General features: G+C 42.1%; 2 protein-coding genes across 3 annotated transcripts in view; one reads left to right on the top strand and one right to left on the bottom strand.

Annotated features, from left to right (window-relative positions):
• Window positions 1–3,495: 3,495 nt before the first annotated feature.
• CHRAC1 (chromatin accessibility complex subunit 1) lies at window positions 3,496–6,442 on the bottom strand. The gene is made up of 3 exons (XM_032183208.1): window positions 6,301–6,442; window positions 5,296–5,422; window positions 3,496–4,445 (listed from the first exon to the last, which is right to left on the bottom strand). The coding sequence occupies exons 1-3, from the start codon at window positions 6,439–6,441 to the stop codon at window positions 4,300–4,302; spliced, it is 414 nt and encodes a 137-aa protein (XP_032039099.1). The 5' UTR covers window position 6,442; the 3' UTR covers window positions 3,496–4,299.
• Window positions 6,443–10,018: 3,576 nt separating this feature from the next.
• The window catches only part of TRAPPC9 (trafficking protein particle complex 9), a 448,124-nt gene continuing 432,806 nt past the window's right edge, over window positions 10,019–25,336 (top strand). Inside the window, exons 1-7 of one of the 2 annotated variants that reach the window (XM_032180821.1) lie at window positions 10,019–10,073; window positions 10,905–11,505; window positions 14,950–14,970; window positions 19,488–19,633; window positions 20,884–21,012; window positions 23,516–23,542; window positions 24,951–25,072. In XM_032180821.1, the coding sequence (XP_032036712.1) occupies window positions 10,922–11,505; window positions 14,950–14,970; window positions 19,488–19,633; window positions 20,884–21,012; window positions 23,516–23,542; window positions 24,951–25,072 (1,029 nt within the window). In that variant the 5' untranslated portion in view covers window positions 10,019–10,073; window positions 10,905–10,921. The remainder of the gene's footprint in view (window positions 10,074–10,904; window positions 11,506–14,949; window positions 14,971–19,487; window positions 19,634–20,883; window positions 21,013–23,515; window positions 23,543–24,950; window positions 25,073–25,336) is intronic. The other variant, XM_032180822.1, reaches the window with a different exon arrangement.

Genomic DNA, 25,336 nt, shown 5'->3' with positions numbered 1-25,336 from the left:
TGCATCCGTATTAAAACGTCTCGTGCTTGCGGTGTGTAAATGATGTAGCGCTGTTGGGGTAAGCACTTGTCACACACAACCCCTTGACTGAGTTTTAAACACATCAGAGGCATTGTAGGGTTGCTGGTGTAGCTGAAGTGGTGCTTTCTGTTCCCCAGAGCCGGCGGGGTTTTGTGTAGATGTGTTGGGGAGACGCGTTGGCCGTGGCTCGGTGTTGGCGTGACGCTGCGTGGCGGCGCCGCTTTGAATTAAGCCTTAACAAAAAAAAAAAAAAATAAAAGGATAAATTCATCAGATTTTCTCAGAGCAGGCAAAAATACTGTTTAACCAGAGTAGGATCTTCCTCAAAAGCTAAACTCGGATAAAGGAAGGCTCATCTGAGAAGGAAAGGGAAAAACCTGTAGATCTCTATACTGTGACCGAGCTCCTCGGGCGCTGGCGTTGCCCTACAGGAGCCGGGCTCTCTGCGTTTCTCGGGCAGTCTGCCCCAAAAACGGGCTTTCTGAAATCTCAGCTCCTTGAGTTAGGCGTCTCCTCCTCCCTCCCCCTGCTAGGAAATCTCTGCCCGAAGGAGGATTGCTGAAATTTTGCAGTGAAAAGGGACAAAACCAACCCAAATCCAACCGTTCTCGAGATCCGTGCTTGCTTCAGGTAGTGCCATCGCTTGCGCTTCTCCGGCTGACATCTGATCCTTCAAACGTTAGGGCCAGGGGGCAAATCACGTGGTGGGTTGGGGACCCAGCTTTCTTTTTTGATTTGGATCTACCTCATTTCAACAGTTGGGTGCTATGAACTCAAATTGTCGACGAGATTGGCAAAAAAAAAAAAAAAAAAAAAAAAAAAAGCGACCAAACTGCACGTGCCGGCCGACCTCGGGGCGGAGGCGGTCGTCTGCAAACCAAAACCTTTTGGGTTTCTTCTTCGGAAACAACAACGTTGTCGTTCAGTTTTTATTCTTTGTGCCTTTGTGTTTCTTCCCAGTGCGTAACAATCAAAAGTCATTGCTCTTGATCGAAAACAGCAGACGAATTTTAACCGCAAAGCTTAAAAAGAAAAAAAATAGAAGAGAAAAGCAGCATATTTTTAGCAAATTGGAGAATATTTTTCAGTGTATCGAACCGTAAAGTGTACAGTATCAGAGCAGAACTAGGCAAAAAGAGAAATACCCAATAAAGAAGTTTTTGAAATTAATAATTCCCACCCGAGATATATACATTTATATCTCTATATATGCATATATAACATAGGTGCACATACAGCATATAGCTGTGTGGGTACCTCTGTATGCATATATATAAAAAATATGAATATATATTAAAAAAATGAAGGGATCCATGGGTAAGGGGAAGGGAATAAAATGTAATTTGACTTTTCCACACAGTTTTATATCTAACAGTTTACAACTATGTATAAGTTTTTCTACTATGTAAGCCTTTTTTACTTAAAAAATAATCCTTTTGGGGAAATTTAAGTTGTGATATACTATCATTTTTTGAAGTTTAAAAAAAAAAATAAAATAAAAAATCGACTTTCTACCAATACTTAATACAGAGGGGGAAATCTTTTTTTCTGTAGAATTGTATTTAGTTTAAATATTAAAGGCAAATCTATGTATGGAACTGTACAAGTGCTGACAGGCCGGGCTGGCAGGACTTCAAAGCTGTTTGCTACGGCTTTCGGCTGCAGAGAGACTCAAACAAAAGGAAGATGCCTCTGTTAAATGTTTTTATAAAACTGCTCCATCAGGTCTATAGTTAAGCTATATTTTCTAAAGCCTCTACTCATCCTTTAATATGCTGCAGATAAATTATCAGCATGGTTGCACTTTCTCAGTAATAATGTATGCCCTGCAATTGGCTCGAGATAAGGACTTTAGTTTTTTAACAAAACCGATAGTACTTTGGGCAGAAGGTAATATTTATATAGGTACCTCAAGAAAAAATAAATAAAAAAAAAAAGAGCCTGAATATGCTGCATTTTGTTCCTTTCACATTTTTCATGTAGCATTTGTTTGCTTTTAATTTTTTGTATTTTTATTTTTTAGTAGATTTCTAGCTACCTGTTTTGCTTCGGGGGACCCCGGTAGCATTTTTTTAGAGCGGTGTTTTCTGTCGAGCTCGTAGGGTGTAGCGTCCGTCCTTGGTTTCATGCAGGAGCTCGGGGGGGGGGGGTTGCCCTGCATCGTGTACGCAACGGGGAGGGGGGGGGACCACGAGGAAATTCGCTTTCCGTAGACTTCAGGAAAAGGATTTTATCCCCCGAAAACAGACAATAGGTGTTCCTAGCTTGTACTGCTTTCGGGACTCTTTTCTCAAGTAGGGTTGGGGAGAGGGGTAGCGTGTTGGGAAAAAGCCAAAGGGACCAAATTTCCCCTGTTGGTCGATGTTTTGGGGGTGCCGAGCTGCCCGAATTAAGGCTTGGTGAGCATCGGGCCCTGGCACGGAGCAGGATCCCACCAGAGGTTCTTTCACCTCTGCCTTTCCCAGCCAGGGGAACCCGAAAAACGTGCAAAGAGGGGGAATTGCTGTTGAGAACCATTGAAGGAAGCTTCAAAGGCTGTGAAGTGGAGCATTTATTGTCGTGTTTTTAAGCTTCGGTGGGTCCTTTTCCAAGTTTGTTTTACAGCTTGCAAGGTAAAATAGTTTTGCACTACTTTTGCAATAAACTCATGAAAAAAACCTAACAGTTTCTGTTCTGGTTTCTTACTGTATATATACAACTAATACTAAAGATCTAGCATAGTGTTTCTCACCTCAAAACATAAGACTCGTAACAAGCTCAGAATGCTGTAATTCCTGACAAAATAATGATGTGAATGATATTTTATAAAGTTATTTTGTATGGTGTCAATTTTGTTTTGCCTCATAGTATGTCAATAAAATAAAATTCCTCATCTTTACGGGCTTGTTTGCTGTCTTTTCTTTGATTTGTTTTTTTCCAGTTACTTGTGCACTGTGAAATATAAAACTATCGATTGCTGCAGTCTGTAGCTCAGATAAAAGTCCTGATGGCAGAACCAAGGTGATGTCCTCTGTCAAATCATGATTCAGGTTTAAATGTGCTGGTTTTGGGCTGTTTTTTTGTGAAAAATACAGCTGCCAGCACACAGCCCTCTGTGCTGAGGCTGTTTCGGAGCTCTCCATACCCCCCATCGTGGCCCACCTGAGGTAAATGTGGCTCTTTAAGACAACTCAGGTATTTTTTGGGGTTCCCTAGTGATACATCTCATCGCCCTCTACCTAGTTCATGCTGTAGAATGACCATTCTGGTTTGTTCCAGGCTTTGATCTTTTAGAGTAAGAACATTTCTTTTGTGGCTCAGCAGCTTGACTCTTCTGCCAGGCTCTTATCTCAGCTGTCTAAACCCCCGTTTTGCACTCTTTGTGCCCTTACTTTTCCCTTCTGGAAGGAAGGAGGGTGAGCACACAAGGCTTGCGTGTTACTCATACATACAACAGAAGCTGGAAAGGACCATAGAAAGTTTCTGCATCAACTGTCACTTTTCATAAAAAAAAAGTTTATTTCAAAGTCGCATATAAAGTTGTACACAGGAAAATTACCTTTATAGTGTAAAAAAAAAATAATAATCCAGCTCTCACTTAAATGGTGAATGGTTCACTCAACAACCCACCTTTAACAGGCCTCAAACAATGCGCGTTTTGTCAGACACCACAGACACACTGCAGATGTGGAGAGCTGGGTACAGAGCAAGGTTCTCCATGTACATATTTACATCATTTTCTAACGTTATCTATCTATTTTGTTACCACCACAGCCACCGAACCACACCAGCTCTCAGAAGGGCTCTCATCCTCCCCCCGTTTCTGCACAGGGACACCGCCGGGGGCTGCGTTCCAGTTTTACGCAACACTTTTCAGAGAAGGCCAGGACAGCAGACAGTAAGATGCTGTGTAAAACACCTCCCCTCCCCTCATTTTCCCACTCTGAGGAGAAAGAAACCAGGGTAGAGCCCCCTCCTAGAGAGCTGAAACAGCTTTTGGACTGAAAGCTGCCCTGAAGGACTTGTAAATTTGGTAAGGATTGTCTGAAGAAGTCCCATTGCGAATCACCTCAGTGAGTGATGTCAGATTTACGTGAGCACTGCTCTCCCCACCGAGTTTTCCGAGGGAAGAATTCCATTCTTCAGCAAGGACCAAAGTTCAATTTCTTTTCAACTTCTTAAAGCAAAAGCAAATGGCTCAGTATATAAATATATCCAGCTTCTGGAATCTCAGTCACAAAAATAACATCCTTTATACAACAGAGAACGGACCGGCTACGAAGTAGCTCTCCTCTAGCCTTAAGATCCAACATCTTCACCCACAGCTTCGTCTTCATCATCTTCCTCCTCATCCTCCTCTTCGCCTTCCCCCACTTCTCCGTCTCGCTTCTCTTTTTCGAGCATTTTTAGGTATTTGCTAGCTAGGATCTTCTTTGGCAGGATATCTGGAAGGCAGAATTGCTTCTGTTAGAGTCAGTTTGAAACTTCAATTGGCTCATTCGTAATGTTGCATCCATACCACTACTGAAACACCCTAAAAAAGGCTTTTTTTGTTTGTTTTACATTATTATTTAATAACCAGATTAATTAGTCTGACAGCTATAATAAAATCAGTCTATACAGCTGTACTAAAAGAAGGGAATTACCCACATGTAGCACAAGGAATGTTATTTATTTGATGTAAAATGGAGTGCTCAGCCACCTCTGACAGATTCAGTAGGACAACGATCTTATTTATGTCCTATAAAAACACGTTGTCTCCATTCAGGACAATAAAAAGGGCCCTGAGAAAGCCCAGCCTAACAATGTCTCGTTCTCACTTCATATCCTATGCTGATAACTTTTCTGAGCCAATTGTTACAACAAAATTACCAGTTTGAAGCGTGCACACGTGTATATACCTTGTATATACAGATTAAAACAGGGAGAGGAAGCATACGATGAATCACTTCGAGAAACAGGACTCACCGATTTAAAGGTATAATTTGTGAGCCATGTAATTTGTACCCAAGACGTGCACTGATCTTGTTTTATAGGCTGAGCGCTTTCAAATGGAGTTGTGGAAGGCTTATGGCAATATGCTGAGCACTAATTAGCCGTGTATAAATTGGAAACACCACAAAAATCTCTATTGCCAAAGAAGGGTTGTCAGTGACGCAGCTTATGAGTTCCATTTTAACGTTATATAAAAGATTAACAACCAAGCAGGAGGGTTGTGCTCTCACTGAGTTGTTTTATGAGGGCAAGGCTTCATTTTTTCCAGTTTGATTGGATTTACTGTCACTCCATAGATACCTGCAAGGAACTGGAAGGTTTCACACTCTTCTGCAGTATGAGACAAGTCACTGTAAGTCAGAGCATTCTTTTCCTTGCCTCGGCCGTGTTTGTAGGAGTACGATGCCAAATATTGGACAAAAAGCTCCTAAAGAGTTAAAGCAAATAGTAAGAATTCAGATACAGAGCTGGCAGCAGTTCTCTTTAATCCCCAAAGGCAAAACCACCACATTTAACTGTACATATACAGGGCACCCTGTGCAGAGACCCACTCCTTTGAAAAGGGCTTGATACACTTCAGAAAGTCAGGATATGGACTCACAGAATCATTAAGGTTGGAAAAGAACTCTAAGATCATCTGGTCCAACCATCATTGTATCACCAATATCACCACTGAACCACATCCCTAAGCACCAGGCCTGACCTCTCCTCAAACACCCCCAGGGACGGTGACTCCACCACCTCCCTGGGCAACCCGTCCCAGTGCCTGACTGCTCTTGCTGAGCAGAAATGTCTCCTCATTTCCAACCTGAACCTCCCCTGGCACAACTTGAGGCCATTCCCTCGGGTCCTATCACTGGTTACCTGTGAGAAGAGGCCGACCCCCAGCTCCCCACACCTTCCTTTCAGGCAGAGAGCAATGAGGTCTCCCCTGAGCCTCCTCTTTAGACTAAACACCCCCAGTTCCTCACAGGACTTGTGCTCCAGGCCCTTCCCTATCTTTGTAGCCCTTCTCTGGCCACTTTCCAGGGCCTCGATGTCCTTCTTGTAGTGAGGGGCCCAAACTGATCCCAGCACTCGAGGTGCGGCCTCATCAGAGCAGAGCACAGGGGGGCGATCACCTCCCTGCTCCTGCTGCCTGCACTATGAGCTCCCCCAAAGCTAATTAGACCCTGCTGACCGGGCAGGAGGCAGCAGCAGCCCCCAGAGCCCCGGGGCTGACCCCGAGCCGCCCCTCAGCGCCTCGCCTCATGGAGGAGGAGGAGCAGCGGGCCCGGGAGAGCACAGAGAGGGAGCAGCCGGTACCGTGGCCTTGGCGGTGAGGAAGAGCGCGTCCTGGTTGATGCTGGAGACCTCCGGGGAGCTCTTCATGATCACTCGGATGCGGGACAGGGGCAGCGACACCAGCCGGTGCTCCCCACCGCCGCCGCTCAACCTGGCCGCCATCTTATGCCCGCCCCGGCCGGCCCGCCGAAGAAATGGGCGGCCGCCGCCGCGCGGCCCGCTGGGAGTTGTAGTTTCCCGCGGGCAGCGGGGGAGCGGCGCGGCGCCGGCAGCGGGCGCCGGCGGGACTACAACTCCCGTGAGGCCGCGCTGCTCTGCCCGCCCGCTCGCCCGGCGGCGGGAGGACTACAAGTCCCGTGGTGCACCGCGGGCTGCCCGCGGCGCTGAGGAGATGGCGGCGCCTCTCTGAGGCGGCCCGGGGATGGCGGACATCCCCGCGGCTCCCTCAGTGATTTGGGCGGGTTGCTCCGGGCCTAAACTGGCCACAGCACGGGCAGGGGCAGCCCCAGAACTTCCCCTTTATCAACTTCCCCTTGTGGGCCGCAATACAAGCGTGGGGAAGTTGTGTTTAATGGCAAATAGGCTCATCCTGTGTGTAACCCAATTACAGGCCGGTGGCTACAGAGTTATTAACTTAAACCGTAATTACAAGCCGCTAAACACCTCTTTAGCTGCTGGTGTACGGTGGTAGGGAATGCTGTCTGGTGATCCCAACACCTGTCAGAGCTACGTTGGGGTGCGGAGGGCACCCAGACTCCACTACCTCATTATGGGGCAGTGGCTTAATTAATATTATTAACACGTTCCCCACATGCACAGCATTCACCCTTATTTTTCCTGAGTGACCCGAAAGTTCTGTTTCTGATGCCATTGGAGCCAGGAGTCCCCATGGAAAAGAGCTGCTGTGCTCCCACTGAGTGGCAGAGCACTTGGTTTCATTAATGGCTTTAATTAAGGGTTTCCAGCGTGCCTCACAATTGTTTTTCTTGGTCGCTTGTGGTGAGAAATCTGCAAAGACCACTAATTTGATCTCTACTTAGCATGGGAGGGATCTGTGGGAGCTTGTCCATAGCATGCAGTAACAGTTCACGTTATAGAAAGGGATGCACCTGCAAAGTATCACATGAAATGGAAAATACAGGGGATTTTTTAACTCAGTATTATGAGCTGATAGAGAATTTGGCAAGTACACAAGGACAGGGCTTTCATACAGATGACACTGGATTATTAATGGAAGGGAGCACCTTCAGCAGCTGCCAGCACCTCAGATGTGCTTCTTGGCACTGGTTCCAGCACTACTGTGTCTGGAGACAACTTTTACAGCTACTCAGTACTGACACTCAAAATCCCTTAGACTGCATAATTACTTTGAGGTTACAGCTTTGGTGAGGCTGCTCTGTAACTTATACCTGAAGTGAAGCATAATGTACAGGGATGCTATATGGGCATCCAGCAGGCTCGGTTCCTTTGATCCTTATCGTCTTGTGACATCTTGTGGAAACAGCTGACATTACTGTGACAGTGAATTTCTTACAAATACTAGTGGGCTGCCCACAGGCAGCAGCTTTTCAGGAACTGCTCCCACACGGCTCCGTCCCACGGGGTCCATCCCCCAGGAGCAAACTGCTCCAGCACGGGTCCCCCACGGGTGGGTGGCAGCTCCTCCCAGACCCCCTGCTCCTGCGTGGGCTCCTCTCCACGGGCTGCAGCTCCAGCCCGGGGCTTGCTCCTGAATGTAATCTGGAGAAAGTGTCTGTTCCCTAGATTACTAAGAGAAATTAGAGTACTGTTAGAGAAAGAGCAGGAGGTTGAGGCAATTCTAGCTGCACTGAAGATCTTCCAGTTACTCTAGAGAGAATATGACAGACTGTAAATTGTTTGGCAGAGCCAAAACAAAACAAAACAAACCCACCAACCAACCAACCCAAAACCCAAAGGATAAATTTTCTTTATTAAAAAAAATAAAAATCTATGCACATTTAAGAAGATAATAGAATATAATAGACTAATGATAGATAATAGATTTGTAATTATTTATGCTCTGTAATCACACACACACACAAAAGATTATAGAAATTCACCATTATTGTATAAAGAACAGCGGATAAGTGCTGGACTGAGGAAACATCTGCCTGTATCAGCAACCAAGGGAAGGAGCTGAAGTCAGTCTGACAAAGCAGAAACACAAGATGTGGATGAGTAGCTGGCACAGGCAATAAATATAAGTTTATATTAAAAGAAAGAGATGTTTAGCACTAGATGCATACTGTCACAGAGGAAAACAGCTTCTGTAGTAGTGCTCTCTAAACTTGAATTACAAATATGAAATACAATACAAAACAATACAAAAGCTGCATTTACAAACAATGCAAACAGACAAGTTCTTGATGAAGCAGCAGTACTGTCTTGTACAAGGCAAAAGAAGTATTCTGAAGGGATTTGACGAAATGTTACACAGTAAGAAAAAGAAGGTTGTGTTGTTCAAAATGCAAGATTAAGTCTGAGCAGTTGGTAAATTAAATGCTAATCCACAAATGCAAGCAGAAAATAACTGGACTGACAATGGTCATAGGATATATATATATTCATATAAATATATGAAATAAAACTTCCAGACGAGGAGTATGGTTACCGAGTGTTTATTTCTCTCCCCATAGCTGTAGGTTACCAATGTGCAAACAAGTTTGTAATATGGGCCTTGTGTTTTCACATGGCTCTGTAAATCTAATAAATGCCGCACATTTTATACAGAGGCATCCAGCTGACAGCTCCGTTTCTTTTTAGTGGAGGCTTCTGACCTGTCAATGAGAAGTATGTTGCTTACCAGGTTATTAAAGTAATTATTCTCCTACAATGGGTTAAGACCTGTTCATTTATCTACTTTTATATTTAATAATTATGTGTTGGAGGTAGGTTTGTGATTGAGTGACCCTTCCCAGACACTTTAATCTTTTCCCAGCAAGACACCTGTAACAAGGTCTCCTTAATAGTGAGCTTTGAGGGAGCTCGCTCTTAATTGCCAGCTCAAAGCTGATATTCTATATTATCCCCAAAATATTTGTGTAGGAACTAGTTTTAAAATTGTACATTTTAGGGAATTTGAAGACTTACACTTTTTAAACACAGAGGTAACACAACACATTTTCTTCAGTCTTCTTTTTGGGAAGAGTGCACTGCTTCCATTAATTGTCTGTGAGATGGCAATGTTCTTTGGGTTGCTCTCCTGAGGAATTTCCCCATATCAACAGTGAATGCTTTATCAGATCACTTCAGTAATAGGTCTCTTAATTGAGTATCACAATTAAGTTGATTATCAGGGTTCTGGATTACAGAAATCCCTCAGGGTGCAGTCACACAGAGTGGACCTCAAATGGGAAGAGATATAAATTCAGAGGCTTGGCACCACCTGAGACATTTCAGTTTGGAGACCAATTTGGGAAGGGAAAGCCGGTATTTGGGGCCAGAGGTGCCAAGTGGCGGGGAACTCCCATCACCCTTGCCCATAGTGGAAAACAGACGATTCACTGGGTTCACTGGGACGGGTTGCGCAGGGAGGCGGTGGAGTCCCCATCCATGGGGGTGTTCGAGGAAAGGTTGGACGTGGTGCTTGGGGTGACATTGGTGGTAGGGGGATCATCCTACAGGAGAGACGGGGCTGAGGCACCGGGGCTGAGGCGCCGCCACCTTCCCGCCCAGCGCTCGGCGCCTGCGCCGCCCTGCCCGGCCGGGGGCGGCCATTGCCGTCAGTTCCGTGCCGGCGGCAGGAGGCGGCGGGGGCGGCTCCCGGCCCGGCTGTGAGTGCCCCCCCCCCTCCTTCCCCCCCCTAAATCTCCTCAGCGCGGTGCCCCCCTCACAGAGCCGGCAGCTCCTCGGCTCCCCCCCCCGTCACGCTCTCAACCTCCAAAAAAAAAACCAAAACAACACCACAAATCCTGCTTTCCGCCATCTGTTTTGCCTCAAAAGTCTTTGCTTTCTTTGCGGGGGGTCAGCCTGCTGCTTGGTTTTGGGGTGTGTGGGGGGTGCTCGGGGGTACAAAGGGGTTTGGGAGCCCCCCACACCCCGCAGCTGGGGCTTTGGGGCTTGTAAATGTTTCCGTGCTGAGGCAGAACTGATGGTGTGGTGCCCCCTTCTTGTGGGAGCTTTGAGAAAATGCTGATTTTGCTTCCTTCACCCAAATTTAGGAGTTGGGAGCTGACTGTCCACAGCCCGGGCTGTGTGAGGGCAGTGCCAGGTTGCTTAATCCCCACTTGGGCCATCCCCACGCAGCTTCCACCTTCCAGGCAATTATTCCCTGTGTTTTTTTCCCCTTGGTGTGAGGCTGGAGACCGAGGCCAGGAGAAAGCCGTGTGGAGGTGGTGGTGGGTCAGGAAACATTTAATCAGCTGCCCTGAGCACGATGTTGGCTTGTGCACCACGTAGCTGCACCGTGAACGGGACAGGAGAACACAGCCAGGTGGAAAAAAACCCACAAGTATTTATTTAAAGCACAAGGAATGAACAAGTATGTCTTTAAAGTCATGCACAGGGTGCAGAAGTGCTTAGGAGCAAAGTCCCGGTCTCATTCGGCAGCCGCGCGTGCTTCTGAATGTTAAAAGAAATAATGCACTTTTATTTTCTTCTCCTAGCCTGCAGTTGATGCAAAATGAGCGTTCCTGACTACATGCAGTGTGCCGAGGATCACCAGACTCTCCTGGTCGTGGTTCAGCCGGTCGGCATCGTACCCGAAGAGAGCTTTTTTAGGATCTACAAGCGAATTTCGGCCGTGAGTCAAGTGAACGTGCGCGACTCGCAGCGCGTGTTGTACATCCGATATAGGCACCATTATCCCCCCGAGAACAACGAATGGGGGGATTTTCAGACCCACCGGAAAGTTGTGGGCTTGATAACCATCACAGACTGCTCTTCTGCAAAGGACTGGCCTCAGACTTTCGAAAAATTCCATCTCCAAAAGGAGATGTACGGTTCCACGCTCTACGATTCCCGCTTGTTTGTCTTTGGCCTGCAAGGAGAGATTGCAGAGCAGCCCCGCACGGATGTGGCGTTTTATCCCAGTTATGATGAATGTGAAACCGTGGAGAAGAGAATAGAAGATTTTATTGAATCCCTCTTCATTGTGCTGGAGTCTAAGCGGCTTGACAGAGCCACTGATAAGTCCGGAGACAAGATCCCGCTGCTCTGTGTTCCCTTTGAGAAGAAGGATTTTGTAGGTCTGGACACAGACAGTAGGTAAGCAGCTATTTTTGGCAGCTTGCAGGTCTTGAAAAATCTATGCGGCAAGTGCTAGCCTCTAGAATAAGCCCATTAGAAAAAACAAAGCCTGCTTTTTTACCACAAAGGTCGTGCCCCTATCTTCATGTGTATTTCTGATGTAGTTTAAGAGAATTTAATTAGTAGTCGGACTGTATTTGATGCTGTGAGTTTATATAAATAAATTTACTTTATGAGGCAAGTCAAGTAGCAGGAAGTATTCACAGGAGAGGTTTGGTGGATTTCACTGTAATGAGACTTTTTGCTTGAAAGATTCAAATGGCTTATAGACATACGGTGTTAATAAACAAATTCAATTAACATCAATTGAAGTAATTTGATGTTATGTTGAGGAGTAGTGCACTAATCCTGATTTTTTTTTCTAAGCTTCTGTTGTCTTTTTCATCCCACGAAGTAGTGACCTTTTATTCTGGTGTCTGGGTTCAGTGCCTTTCCTTGTCTTTTTAATTATTTGATGTTCTTGACCCATCTTGTTTTGCTACTGTTCCCTTTTGTTTTGTCAGTTGCTTTTTGTAATTTTTATTTTTTATTTTTCCTCCTCGCGTTGCATCTTCCCTTCCTAACCACGTGCACACTGAGCTTTCAGCATTGAGAGTTAAACATTTCTGGTGTTAGGAATTGGCAATTGTGGCCTTTTAGCTTTTCGACAGGTGCAAAGCCTGCTTGACTGTGCTGCTTGAACTCCAATGCACCATCCTTTGGTCCTGCAGAAGATAGGAGTGTGGAAGTCCTATCAAAACACATAGAGTGCATGAAAATAACATCTTTCATGTCCATCTCGTACAGCTAGGGATGCCAGTAGTGGTTCTTGCATGTGGAAGCTAAGAGGCATCCAGGCTGGGCTGCCAGGAGCTGTACAGGCACGTTCACAAAGCTTCCTGATCATGCTCATCAGGTCTGCCTGGGTAATTAATCCCAGCCTTAGAATTTCTGTGTGAGAATGGGATAGACTAGAAGAAAGTGTTCAAAGTTTCTAAATAGTTAGAATTAAAAGTATTAAATTATCCCTGCTTGCTCTTTGCTTGTGTGCAGCTGAACTTACTCTGTCCTGAGTGTGCTGGTTAGCTCCTGCAGCACTCTGCTTTCGTGGGCAGGAGAATTTATTTTACTGTTATTTTTTTTTTTTTAAATGTTCTGTGGGCAGAAAACTATGAGTTTTAGCCCCAAAATCTTTGCCTTAATTTCCAAATTAATTACGTTGATCATGTCTTTTAAGTAGCACGCTTCCATGTGGTACTTTGGAAATCAATTCCTTGTTCACAGCCATTATTTCTTAGGAGCAGGGGGTGTGTGAAGCCAGTGGCCAAATTATTCCTGTGAGGTTCTGACTAGGTGGGGAGCTCAGTAACAGGCAGGATGTTTACCCCTACCTGCCCAAGAGCTTACTTTATGCTGTTGAGCTGAAAACTTGCTGCAGATCTAGTGTTGTACCTGAATTCTATACTTTTAAGTGCTTGCTGTGCTTTGCTGTTCAGAGAAAAGGTGATCAATATTCTAGTTTTTCCTTCTTTGGTTTGGCAGTAAGAGCATTTTTCAGCTTTTCTTTTGCTGTGGAGTTTATTTATATATAAATAGGGCAAGCAAGCTGAATAAAGAGATCCTTCCAATCAGTTTTTTAGTGTTTTGTGAGACTGAGGAATGTAAGGAGATCCAAAATCCCAGGACTTTTTAAAAAACTTTTGAATTTTGTAACAGAAAGAAGAAATCTAATCCCAAGTAAAGATCAGTGCGTGGTGTGCATGAGCTGCTCTGCACTGGCACCTTTAATGTAGCAGGACAAATCTCAGCTTCTGTGTTCCTGACAGAAATTGAGGACCAAGGAGAGTTTTTGAACTAAGACCGGTTTATTAAAGTAACCTGCACTTTCAAGTGTAGCTCAAAGGTGGAATGCTGGCATATTTCATTTTATTTCTTGGGTTGCAATAAAGTGCTTTTAAGTGAAACAGCTTTTGTGAGAACAGGTGAAAATTGTTAGAGGTTTAGAGATAAAGATTGTCCCTCTGTTTTCATCCTCTTTTTACTCTACTTATCCTGGCCTAACTAGTTGGTGTGTAACTGGTTAAAAACAACACCATCACAAATATTCTTTATTAAACTGATGGAAGCTAGCTTATAACACAGAGAACATGTTTTGCTGCTGTAGCTGAAGATGCCTGCTTAGAGTTTTCCTGCAACATCTAAATTTAAAGGTGAATTTCCCGGTGTGTAGCGAAGGTCTCGTTAGAGCTAGAGCACAGCTATAACACCCAGCTAACGAATGGGGCTGGTATATGGAGGGAAAGTACATTGAGAAGTTACAAGGGACATATTAATTAAGATTGCATGGTTTGAAAACAAATTAAAACGACTGGAGCTTTTTAGTCTCTTAAGGTAGACTCTCCTCCAGCAATTTAGTGTGAAATATTAAGGTTAATACTAACGAGTGGGACTAGATAGATAGGATTGATGCTCTCTGTTGCTCAGTTGGGTGACTAGCATTAATATCAGTATCTAATTTACATAATAAATGCAACATTGTGACCTTGTTTTAAGAAGCAGAGTTCATAAATTAAGAACCTGGGTTATTATGCTGAACTTCAAATAAGAGAATTCTCCGAAAAAGGGGAGCTGGCCTTTGTCTTCTGCAAGGTGCACGAGACAACGTGCCTGGGCTTTGTACTGTGACTATGACACCCAGAAAAAATCAGTGTGGCTTGTGTAGGATCTGTTTTTTGGTTGGGATTAAGTCCTAAGAAGTCTTGAAGAAAGCTTGTCCTGTTACCTAAAAGCTGCAGGAGCTGGAGGCTGAAATAGGTTTAATTCCTGGAGCAGCCAGCCAGCCAGCAGGTCATCTTGGCAAAGCTGTTGATTTTTCCAGTGTGTGTTTCCTCATCTGTAAATTAGGTGAAGTATTTGGTCTTGGAGCTACTAAGGATAAGTGTAAAAGTTTCTGAAATTGGATGTACCTGGTAGTTGTTTGTAAAGGTCGGGAGACCCATCAAAGAGAATGGAACTGCAATTTCTCGTGGTGATACCAGAGTCCTAGAAACTCCAGGCTGGGAAACACTCGTCAGAAACACCAGAAAACATCTCTTTAATTTTCCTATTATATTTCTGTTTTCAGCTAACAAATGAAACATGCTCATTTTAATGTATTTTATATCGGTTTGTGTCTTAGGACCTTTTTTATTTCCTACTGGTAAGGCTTCCACGTAACACTACTGAGTGGGGAGGAAGCAGGGGTTTACAGATGTGCATTTCTCTGTACTGTAGCGGATGGGATTTGTTCACTGATTTGCCAACCTCTGTGATATCTCAGGATGTGTATGTGGCTGTTAATTTTCTTTCTGTTCTCTGTCTTTCTAATTTTTGTTCTGTTCCTTTCTTTTTTTTTTCCCTCCTTCTCTCATACTGCCCTGTGAGTTTGTTATTGGGTCTAAAAAGGTAGGCTGTGATTGCGTCTGTTTAAAAGTAGTTAGCTTTCCTCCATGAACCGCCTTTCCACTCTGCATTCATTGCATAGTTTAGCGTTGCTTTTTTCTATTTGTTTTTTTTTTTTTCGGTACACACAAAAATAATTGCTGCCTGGAGCCTCACTACCGTGCTTGACACTTTTGGGCACACTTGGCAATTATCTTTTGGTAGCGATGCTGAGTTTTTTTGTAGGGCACACATGATTTGCTTAGGCGGCTGCTGGCCTCTGGAACTTGCTTTCTTTTTTAAGCTCCAAAGCCATGAAGCTGTTGCTGCCCGTGTTTCGTTTCTAGATTGAAAAGTCCTGGCAGATGATGAAATGCTGTAGCTGTCCTTTAAGTCCAGACACTGGTATGATCGGTGAAGTCTCTAGTTTTGCATGCTAAGCGGGGTCGGATGGAAATTTTCGTTGAAGCATTCTGCATGAATTTTGCAAATTCATTTTGCATGTTTCTCGTTCTTAAATTCAGCCCTTTACGAAATGTGGAGGATATAGAAAGTCCTTCAAACTTGTTGCTGGATGGTTTGTAGTGAAAATAAATTATGTCTTAAAGTATATTACTCTGCCTTTTGCATAAAATGATGCTGGTAGCCTAGAAAAGAGTTGAGGATGTTGTATCCTATATAGCAAATGAAGTAGAAAGGGACATGAGTAGGGCTTTCTGGGTCCCAGAACAGGTTTACTGCCTCCAGCTTGAAGCAGCAGTCATGGTTACTGGTGCTGATGGTGGGCAGTATTATTCTGAAGAGCACATAAAGAGCCTGTTAGGTAACAGCTTAGCACAACCAAGCAACTTCAGAGAAGAAGAATTTAAATTTTGTAGTATTTTTTTGTATTAATTCGATTTTGTGTTGAGGAGAGGATCTTCGGGAGATGGGTTGGCTGCCTGCACGCTGCAGGATCCCACATACAGCCCTACACGATGTGGTGTTACCTTCTCTGAGGGTATTTCTGAGTGCGTGACGCGCTCCAGAAGAGCTTTTGGGGTGTTTGGGTGAGCCATGGGTTTGTCTGGGGTGAGATTTCATGTCCTAAATTCTCCTTTAGAGGAAGAAAAGAGAAAAGGCTCTTAGCAGCAGGGTGCAACAAGGACCTGACCTTGCAAAAATTGTTGTCCTGTTGTAGAAAAAGTACCAATTCTTGGGCGTCAACTTCCTGCCATCGAGTAGGGTCAATGGTGGAGAGCCAAAATAATTAACCAAAGCTCTGATCAAAATTAAATTGGAGAGAAAATATCCATAAGCTTTCAGCTTTGTGGCCTGATTCTGCAGGTGAAGCTGTGAAGCAAAGCCAGCTAAACATTAAAATGAATAATCAGAATGTTATGCTGGGATAAATATGCATCTATAGTTTGTTTTTTCAATTAAATTTGCAATCCAATACGGTTTGAAGAAATTATCAATCAGTCTCATCATGCTTTTAATGACTCGATGTTGTAGACCTGGAATTTCTAACCAAGCTTCCCAAATACCAACGGAGCTGAGTTTTACTCTCTGTGGAGAGTGGGTTTAGTTTCAATGGAATCTTTGCCTTCTATCTTTTTTGGATGCCCTAAATTAAAAAAAATGGTCAGAAATCCTCGTGTTTGATTGTGAGAGCTAAATGAAGTTGAATGAATTTGAATTTTTAATAAATAGTAGTATATTTCTTCATCATTGGGAATAAATTATCTTTTTTTTTTTGGTTTATAAACAGGAAATCTTCCTAAAAGGGGAATGTTTTGAATGAGCAATGCTCGCTGACACCCAAGTTTTACTGTAATGAATAGATGTGTTCATGTTTTGAATATATTGGAGTATATAAATATATGTGTATGTATAATATATATAAAATCTCAGCAAAATTAGGGATTGGTTAGGAAGAGCTGTTGGTGAAGCAGTGCTGTTGAAATAATTTGGGTATTAGGCTCTGATTGAGGAGCCTGGAAATATCCCTTTTGCTGTCTGACTCCTATTTATGAAGTTAATAGTAGACAAGCTAGAAAATTTGGAAAAAAACAATACACCTTAAAACCTACAGTTTTGAGAGAACAGGGAGTGTAGTTTGTCCATAAAAACACAGAATACTTGAAAATATAGGGGGAGGAAATCAGAAGCGTTAGCATCTTGGAAAGGAAATTTAGCTCTGGAAGGAAACTGTTTCTTAATTCCACTACTTGTTTTGTGTTAAAACTTAAAAGTGATGTAACACTTCACTTTTTTTGATGTAACCAGTAAAACCTGACACTAATCAGGGTTGTATAGCAGAGTGTAAATTGTTTACAAGGTTACAAAGCACGTTTTTGGCCACCTTGTTTTTCTATCACCTAAAGCTCAGGCTGACATCTTGCTAAGGTTAGAAAAAGTAAAAGATAAATACTTCAATTCCTTGATGTATTTGAAAGATAAAGAGCAGCTGTTGTATTTAGTTTCATCTAATGTCACCTCCACATCAGTTGTGAACATGATGTGATAGATGAGAAAAGTGGGACCATACATTTATATTGAGTTAATTTGGAACATTTTATTTGGAGAGGAGCAATAGGAGACAGACTTCTTGCCTCCTTTTAAAATTTCCATGTTTTTTTCTAAACAATGACACTGTTTCTGACTGTTTTTCTGTTTAATTTTTATATGGACAGTGCACGTGTCCGAATATCTTCTCTTTTTAGATTGGTGTCCTCCATCCATCCATCCAAATCAGTTACTCTCTCTTTGTCCTCTTGAACTTCTTTTCTTTTTGAACCAGCTACAAGGAGTAAGACATTGCTTGATGGCTGAACGCAGGATCTACCCTTAGCACTTGATGGCTGTCTTTGATGTTAAACCAAAAAACACACCCAAACCCTCAAAACTAAACCCCAGTAATGTGTGATTGTTCTTATTGTACACATTTCTTCTAGCCTTTTTGCCTTAAAATCTGAAGGATAGAAATTAACATGCCTCTTAGCCCTTTCCTTAAGCTTCATATATTCTTCCTTTTACTTTTTTCATGCGTCAGGCTTCATAAAAACAGCAGTGTTGAAATTGCAGTGAGAGATTATCTTAGTCAGTCAGTAATTCAGCTCTGGGAAGCTCTGCGTGGCAGGGAAGCACCACCTCGAGCCCCATTTCATCGCCTGGTCGTGACGTTTCCTCGTATTTCAAGTGTGCTTTAGGGTAGGAGAGAGAATGGATGTTACCTGTTTGGTTTTTGTTTCAAGTCGCTAGATAGGTTCGCATACGCTAGGAAATTTTGTAAAAAAAAGATATTCTGCTGGGCGTTTTTTAAATGAGAAAAGCCTAATTGCAACTATCACAAGCTAAAAACCTCAAGCTATGACAGGCAGTCTGAGGTGGTCTTGTAGTTTTGGAAACCCTTGTTGTCCAGATTCTTTGGCAATCCTTCATGTATATAGAGAAGAAGTGACATCTACAAGAATTCTTATAATTAAAGCTTCAGTCTCAGATAACTTTATTTTATTTTAGTCTAAACAACAAAAGAAAATCTTGGTGTGAAGTCTGGAACATCAAATATACCATGTGTGTGTAGGTATTTATATCTCCACATACTTGGAAGGCATTGTTAGAAGGATACACAATTGCAGTAACGTAGATAAAATAATAAATCGCCTAAGCTGAGGTTTGGTTCTTTAAGAAAATGAGGTGAGGTCGAGCAAGGCTCTTCTGGCTAGGGAATACTTCTGCAGAAGGGGAGATCTGAAGCACTGCTGATGAACTTGAGAGTAGTGTTGGCCTGAGCCACGACTGATCTCTCCTGTCTTAAGAAGGAAGAAGGTGCTTTGGAAGTATTGTGTCTTACATTGCAGCTGTTACCTTGCTTTAGATGCAACTTAAACATAAATAAAGAAAAAAGTAAGGTTAGTGTCTTTATCATGCTGATTGATGTCCCGATTCCTTTCTAGTTCCACCTTGGCTGTTGGTTTCATTTGGGAAAGGAAAGGAAAGAAACTGTATTGCTGGTGCTGTCTCAGCTTTTATTCAAAAAAAATAAAAAAGGAGTAGCAAGAGAAACCCAGTCAGTGCTTGCCTGAAGTGACAGTGGTTTTGTTGGGTCTGTAAGTGTGGAGTAGGGTAAAAATATAAAGGAGACAAAGGCATCATCAATTCTTTCACTCATCGTTGCTTTGAAAGAAAAATATTCTGTTCTTGTGACATAACATTTCTAAACAGGTTGTATTTCTTTATAAGCATAAGCAATTCTTTACTTTTTACAAGTGTGTTTTGTATTTTATTTCTTTTGTGGCACACTGAAGGGTAGTCTTTTAGCTTTATCTGACTCCATAAATTCTGTCTAGCCCAAGTTTGCATTGTTTTTTCCAACGTCTTCTCAAAACGTTGGTTCTTTTACATCTGCATACTATGCTGCTTAGAATTCATACTGAATATTTGGTCAGAGAAACAGAATAAATAAACGTTGATCTGCTGTTAAGGAGGAAAGAACATTGTCTTTACCTCAAATGGGTGTTTCTTGGAAATAACTGCAAATTGCACTTTTTATTTTGCAGACACTACAAGAAGCGTTGCCAAGGCCGGATGCGGAAGCACGTTGGGGACCTGTGTTTACAAGCTGGGATGTTGCAGGACTCCTTGGTGCACTACCACATGGCGGTGGAGCTGCTGCGGTCTGTAAATGATTTTCTGTGGCTCGGAGGTAGGATTAATTGATGATAGTGAATCAAATAGTTAGCTGCTAAAATGCAGAAAATGAAAGTACCTTCTATAGCTTTCCTTCTGTGTTATGAAAAGTAGGAGCAGCTTTGGTGGCCAAAATCTGAATTTCAAGCGTGACTAAGAATGAAGTCAAAAAATTAATAAGAAATGAGAAAGAAAGGTGTTTCAGAAAACCTGCAATGCAAAATGTAATTTTGTAGTAAAGCTTTTTAAAAATATTTTTAAGAAAAGTGCTACTTTTTAATACTTTTTTTTTTTTTTTGAAAATATTTATTTTTTCAGTGGATAGTACAGATGATTTTGAAGTCTTTCCTGCAGGTATTACTGTCGACTATTAGCCAAAGATTTTTGCCTTTACATCTACCAAAGCCACAAGTGTTTAACTTCCAGTGGTGTATCTTCCTTCTGCTTTGAACTTTCCCATTCTACTTGGAAATCCTTTTAGCTTTCTGTGTGCTTTGTGAATTACATATGAAAACTTTAACACCTTCTTCTTCTTTCCTCCTTCTCTTGCAGAAGGTTAGATGGCTCAGGATTCTTAAAGCACAAGAAAACTTCTCTACTTGTGCAGGGCATGAGGATATTTTAAGGCCCAGCTGTCGCATTACAAAATTATACTCCTAGAAATTACAATAATTGAGGTTGGGAGTGACCTCTGGAGGTCTCCTGCTCTGACCTGCTCAAAGCAGCCTGGAAGTCCAGTCCATTTTTTTATGTCCTTATTGCCCACCTCTCCACTTTGTATCTCATCAGTTTGGCTATAAAAATGCTACTGGGAGACTTGTCCAAGATATACCACACACACTGCTTTCCTTTGTCTTTTGTTTCCTTTGTGTTTTCTACTCAATAAATCGATGTTTTCTGTTCCCAGTCACCTACCTGTTCTTCGTGTGCTTGGAAATGGCTTCCAGGATTTTTAATAGCCTTGTCAGAGAGCTGAGATCGCCCTGCTTGTAGACCCCTGGTAGCTTCTTCTTGAAGATGGGTGTGATGTTTCCTTTTGTCTGTCATTAGAAACCTCCCCCTACTCAAGGTGGTAGAGGGCAGCTCCTCAGGTGCATCACATAAAAAGGACACAGAGTATCTCAGCCTTTTCCATGGCCTTTGTCACTCCTTTCCAATTAAAACATACTTTGTATTCATGTCAATTAACTCAGCTGCATGATAATTCACTTCTTGAAAGTGTCTCTACTAATTTTCTTTTTTTTTTTCTTTCCCTTTTATCTCTAGCTGCCCTCGAGGGGTTATGTTCAGCATCAGTCATCTACCATTACCCTGGTGGCACTGGAGGTAAAGTTGGATCTCGTAGGGCACAAGGAGGTTCTCTTTCTGCTGAGGCAGGCAACAGGCACAGACCAGGTAAGCACGGGACTTGGCTTTTATTCTGGGCTCTGAGCCTCAGGGCTCTGCTCCAGTTGTTGGTGCTTAGATATCCACACACAAATACACACTCCCCCCTTATTCCTCTAGTTTTCCGTGCTTCTTCCTCCTCAAATTGCTGTGTCCCTCCTTCTCCCTGCCTTTGGTCCATCCCCTGTATCTCCCATGAGAAGTCTTGCACAGTCCCAAGGTATTTTTTTTCCTTTTGTCCTATAATCCACACCCTGGTAGGCAGTAACATCCCTTTGCCTGTTCAGGTGATGTGGAGAACAGCTCAGGAAACCCAGCGAGATGAGATAACACCCCTGGACAGCTCTGTTGACTCCAGGTTATTGGGGTTCAGCTGTCACAGTTCCTCTGTGCTCTTTTGTGACTGTGGAGTTGAGCCTTTAATTGCATAACGAACACTTCACAAATGGTGCTCAGGCTCCTGAAAGCTTCTGGGACCTTCCAGGAGAGGCTGGAAAAAAAAAGCTGTACACAGCTGTAAAGTACAGTTTGTATGTGTGTATTTACGGGCTTCCACAGTGCTGAAACAAACAGAAATTAGGTTTACGTGCTGGTTTAAATATTTCTGTGTGCAGTGAGATCAAAATCAAGTCCTTCCTTAAATAAATAATAATAACAAACCAAACTCCACCCATTTTTATTCATCTGTAAATCACAATATAGTAAACGTTTGCTTTGTATTACCTTTAATACATACTGTGTGTGTTGACACCAGATGATCTAGATAATAAAATTACCTTATTTAAGGAGAAAACACTAGCTTTGCAGGAAATATTTAGTGGTTAAAATCTGTCTGTTTGGTCCCAAGACTTTTAAGTTTATTTTTATTGCCTGCTAGGGTAAAATTTCCTGCAGTTATTAATCTTTCTCCACTTTTTAACAAATATTTAACATTATATACTGCAGTCTGTTACTGAAGTAGGTAACAAATAAGTCACAGCTATGAGAATGATTCAGTAAAATACTTTTGGGTGCATTACTGCTGCTTTTGTGCAAGATGTTTTATAGCTCATAGTCCTTCTGTCACTTCACATAACCAGATTTTTCAAAGGGCTATGAACCAAACGTTAACGTCAAGAAAAACTGATTACAGACTTTTGGTTATCCCTTGCAGATGAAAGTGTTACCTTATGGCTCACTAGATATTGTTCTCTAACACTAGTTAGGATCTTTTAATGTTTTTGAGATCTGAAATGCTAACCTCTGTCTAGCCAAACAGCTGTTGCTGTGATGCGTTTTTTCCTCTACGGTTCTCCGAAAGTTTCTTTTCACTACCTTTTATTTGACCCCTCAGTGCCTTTCATTTCAAATCTCTGCAAGGCACCCCCTGGCTTATAATCTACTATATTTTAATTCATTTTTGGGGACAATAATTAATATGGAGAACTACTTCCAGTGTACCTCAGTCCAGATGCAGAAGGGCTTCCCAAATTCTAGACAAATCAAGAAATGGCATATGTGGAATTGGGCACTGAACTTGTGCCGAGTTTTGAGGGATGTAGATCTGAGAGGTACCTGGATTGCTTCCCGATGTGCCTGCCTGGAATCGCTCCTCTTCTTGTGCCTGTAGCTCAGCCTGGCCACAGCAGGGTTCCTTGGTACCATCTTCGTGCTCAGACCTGGTTGAGAGAAGCATCTTTGTCTTGAATCTTGTGGGATTTCCACCATTCTGAGACTTGAATGCCAAATTTTGGCTGGAGCACCTGGAGTGTAAAAGTCAATTTTACACTGGGAGTAGATTTTTACACCTAGAATGTAAAAGCAGATTTTGAATCTCTATTTCACCCTGAAACTGAGCAAATGAATTGAAGGGAGGTCCTTCCTCTCACGAAGTGTTGTTTTGAACTGCTTAACCCTCTGTCTTAATTTTACTGCTGTGCTTAATCAGCAAGGTGTTACCTATCTGATAATCCTCCTTCCGTGCAGCCATCTTGTCTGCTGTTTTATGAGAACAGCCTGGCTCGGTGGCTTTTCTGCTTTTACTCAGTTATTCAGAAAATGTGATGGAGTGAAATTAATGGCAATCAAAAAGGGATATGTTGGGTACAGTTCTTTGAAAATGTTATCACAGAGTATTTTGTGAACTAAAGGAGCTCATACGGAGAGGTTTAAGCACTGCAGGACCTGAAATTAAAATACCAGAGGATTGTGACAGGAACTTGCCAACTAAAACAAGAATGGAGAAAAAGCATTTGCCTTTAAATTGTACAGTGAAATTTCTTAAATTCTTTACGTGCTTCAGAATTAATTGCAAATTTACAGGAATTTTCACCTTGGTTTTTTTACAAAATGATATTTAACGTATTGTGACTACTTGAAGTGTAATTGGTAGTCCTTCAAAACAGGAACGATGATTCTGATACACTTTGTAATTTGGTTCAAGCCTGATGATCATTATAAAACATTGTAAGAGCTTATTCTGTTGGCTTTCTTGAAGGCTGAAAAAAAAATCAATTTTTGTTCCTCCTTTTAGGGGCACAAGAAGTTCTCATTGATCCAGGTACATTATTTTCATGCATGTTTCCGAAGTATTTTCTTTTTATTACTTGCATTTGTTTTGTATTTGTATAAGTAGTGGCTGCCACTTGCCAAAACCAGTCCTGATCCTCCTGCTTCAGGTTTTGGCTCAAAATCTTGAGGAAGCAAAGAGACTGTGAAGGGTAACCAGTACAAAATAAATGGTGTAATTCTATGATTGTGTCCCTGGAAAGTCTGATCAAGACTCTTCCTTCCCATGAGTAGTGAGGTTTTTAAAAATTTTTAATGGCCTGAATGGTTACATTTAGCCTTACACTGTTGTGGTACTCCTTCAATCATCACAAAGATTTTGCAGTTAGCTTCCATAAAACACCCCAAAGCTTTAATTGCAGGTGTTTGTGGTCTGATTCTTTTAAGGTTGACAGACGTAGAAAAAAGTTCTTTAGTGTTTGAGGATATAAATAACATATCTGAATATACAGAGCGAGTAGAAAGTATCTTTCACAATTTTTAACTGTCCATTAAAAGTTAGGTCCAGCTCTGAACCATGAAGATTCCTTTGCCGTCCTAGTAAAGAAGCCTCTTGGAGAAATAAATTACTGTCTAAATTTAGGCGTGTAATCGTACAGATTAAATAACACGTAAGGAGATACAGCGCCTTTCTAAACCTTTGATGGATGTTTTCAATTTTATTGTTAACTCTGCAATAAAATTGAATTCTAGAAATAAAATTTCCAGGTGCTTATTAATACCCCAGATTTCCTTGGCTTCTACTTTAGATTCTTACCCTTGTAGACATGAAAATTCTCTCTGTCTCTTTCCTTCTTTCTTATATGAGAAAAGCAATTTTGTACTATTTTACTTGAGCCTCAGGTAGTTTTCTGTTTTAACATGGAAGGCTCAGGTTGGGTGGCCTTTAGTAATGCTGCTGTAACAGTTGTTTTTCTGGGATTGGACATAGGGAAGAGAAGCATTTGTCTTAAATGATTGGAGGAGGAGATCACTGTTCTAATCATCAGTTTATAGAAGAACTTGCACATTTTTTGTGTGCGTGCTTTAGAAATAAAATTTGTAAGTAAAACAAAGAAAAACTCAGATTAAATTTGCATATCCAGATGTGGCTGTGTAGTTGAATTTTAGCAGCCTAATATCTTATTCATAGCCTAAATACTCAGATACTTAAAACCTTAAAAGATTGAATAATTTGGTTATCTCCCATTTGCTGATTGGTGATTGAATCCATTTTTTTTTGTTTTCCCTCTAACATGACATAGTAAAACAGAGCTAGCTAAAAAAGGTAGGGCAGGTATTCTTTGTGTATGCCTTGGTCAAACCTACAGCATATCCTAGTGTTGTCGTCGCTGTTTTTCTTAAATATTTACTACTTGCTAGAAGTCCTCCTGCTCATTTCTTCCCCTGTCCTGTTCTAGGCGCGCTGACTTCGAATGGTATAAATGCAGATACCAGCGCTGAAATCGGACGTGCCAAGAATTGCCTGAGCCCTGAAGACATCATAGATAAATACAAAGAAGCCATCTCTTATTATGGCAAGGTAATTCTACCTAGCTCTAAAATTTCACTGAAATTCCTGTATATAATGAAGTGCTGTGTTTTTTGGTTTGAGAGTATCTTCTAAAGCATTACAGTTTTTACAAATTGCATTACACCTGCAATAGCAAGGCACTGAGTGAAATATTCACTGTGCCTGCTTGTACCTGGAGGTTTTGGATTAATTGTCCTAAATATTTAAAGCACTCTCAAGCAGAAGTATTGAATGTTGGGGAGGTTTGTTAACTATTAGGTATGTTTATAGTTT

This window comes from Aythya fuligula, chromosome 2, assembly GCF_009819795.1.
Source record: "Aythya fuligula isolate bAytFul2 chromosome 2, bAytFul2.pri, whole genome shotgun sequence".
In the NCBI taxonomy this organism is placed as follows: Eukaryota; Metazoa; Chordata; class Aves; order Anseriformes; family Anatidae; genus Aythya; species Aythya fuligula.
The sequence above is the reverse complement of the archived record's forward strand: the minus strand, read 5'-3'. Positions and strand labels throughout refer to the sequence as shown.

Excerpts from the sequence above, each read along its gene's own strand:
- CHRAC1 (XM_032183208.1), bottom strand. The coding sequence starts at position 6,441 with ATGGCGGCCAGGTTGAGCGGCGGCGGTGGGGAGCACCGGCTGGTGTCG. Across the intron at positions 5,423-6,300 it reads TCCTCACCGCCAAGGCCACG|GAGCTTTTTGTCCAATATTT; the intron begins GTACCGGCTGCT and ends TTAACTCTTTAG. Across the intron at positions 4,446-5,295 it reads AACCTTCCAGTTCCTTGCAG|ATATCCTGCCAAAGAAGATC; the intron begins GTATCTATGGAG and ends TCTGCCTTCCAG.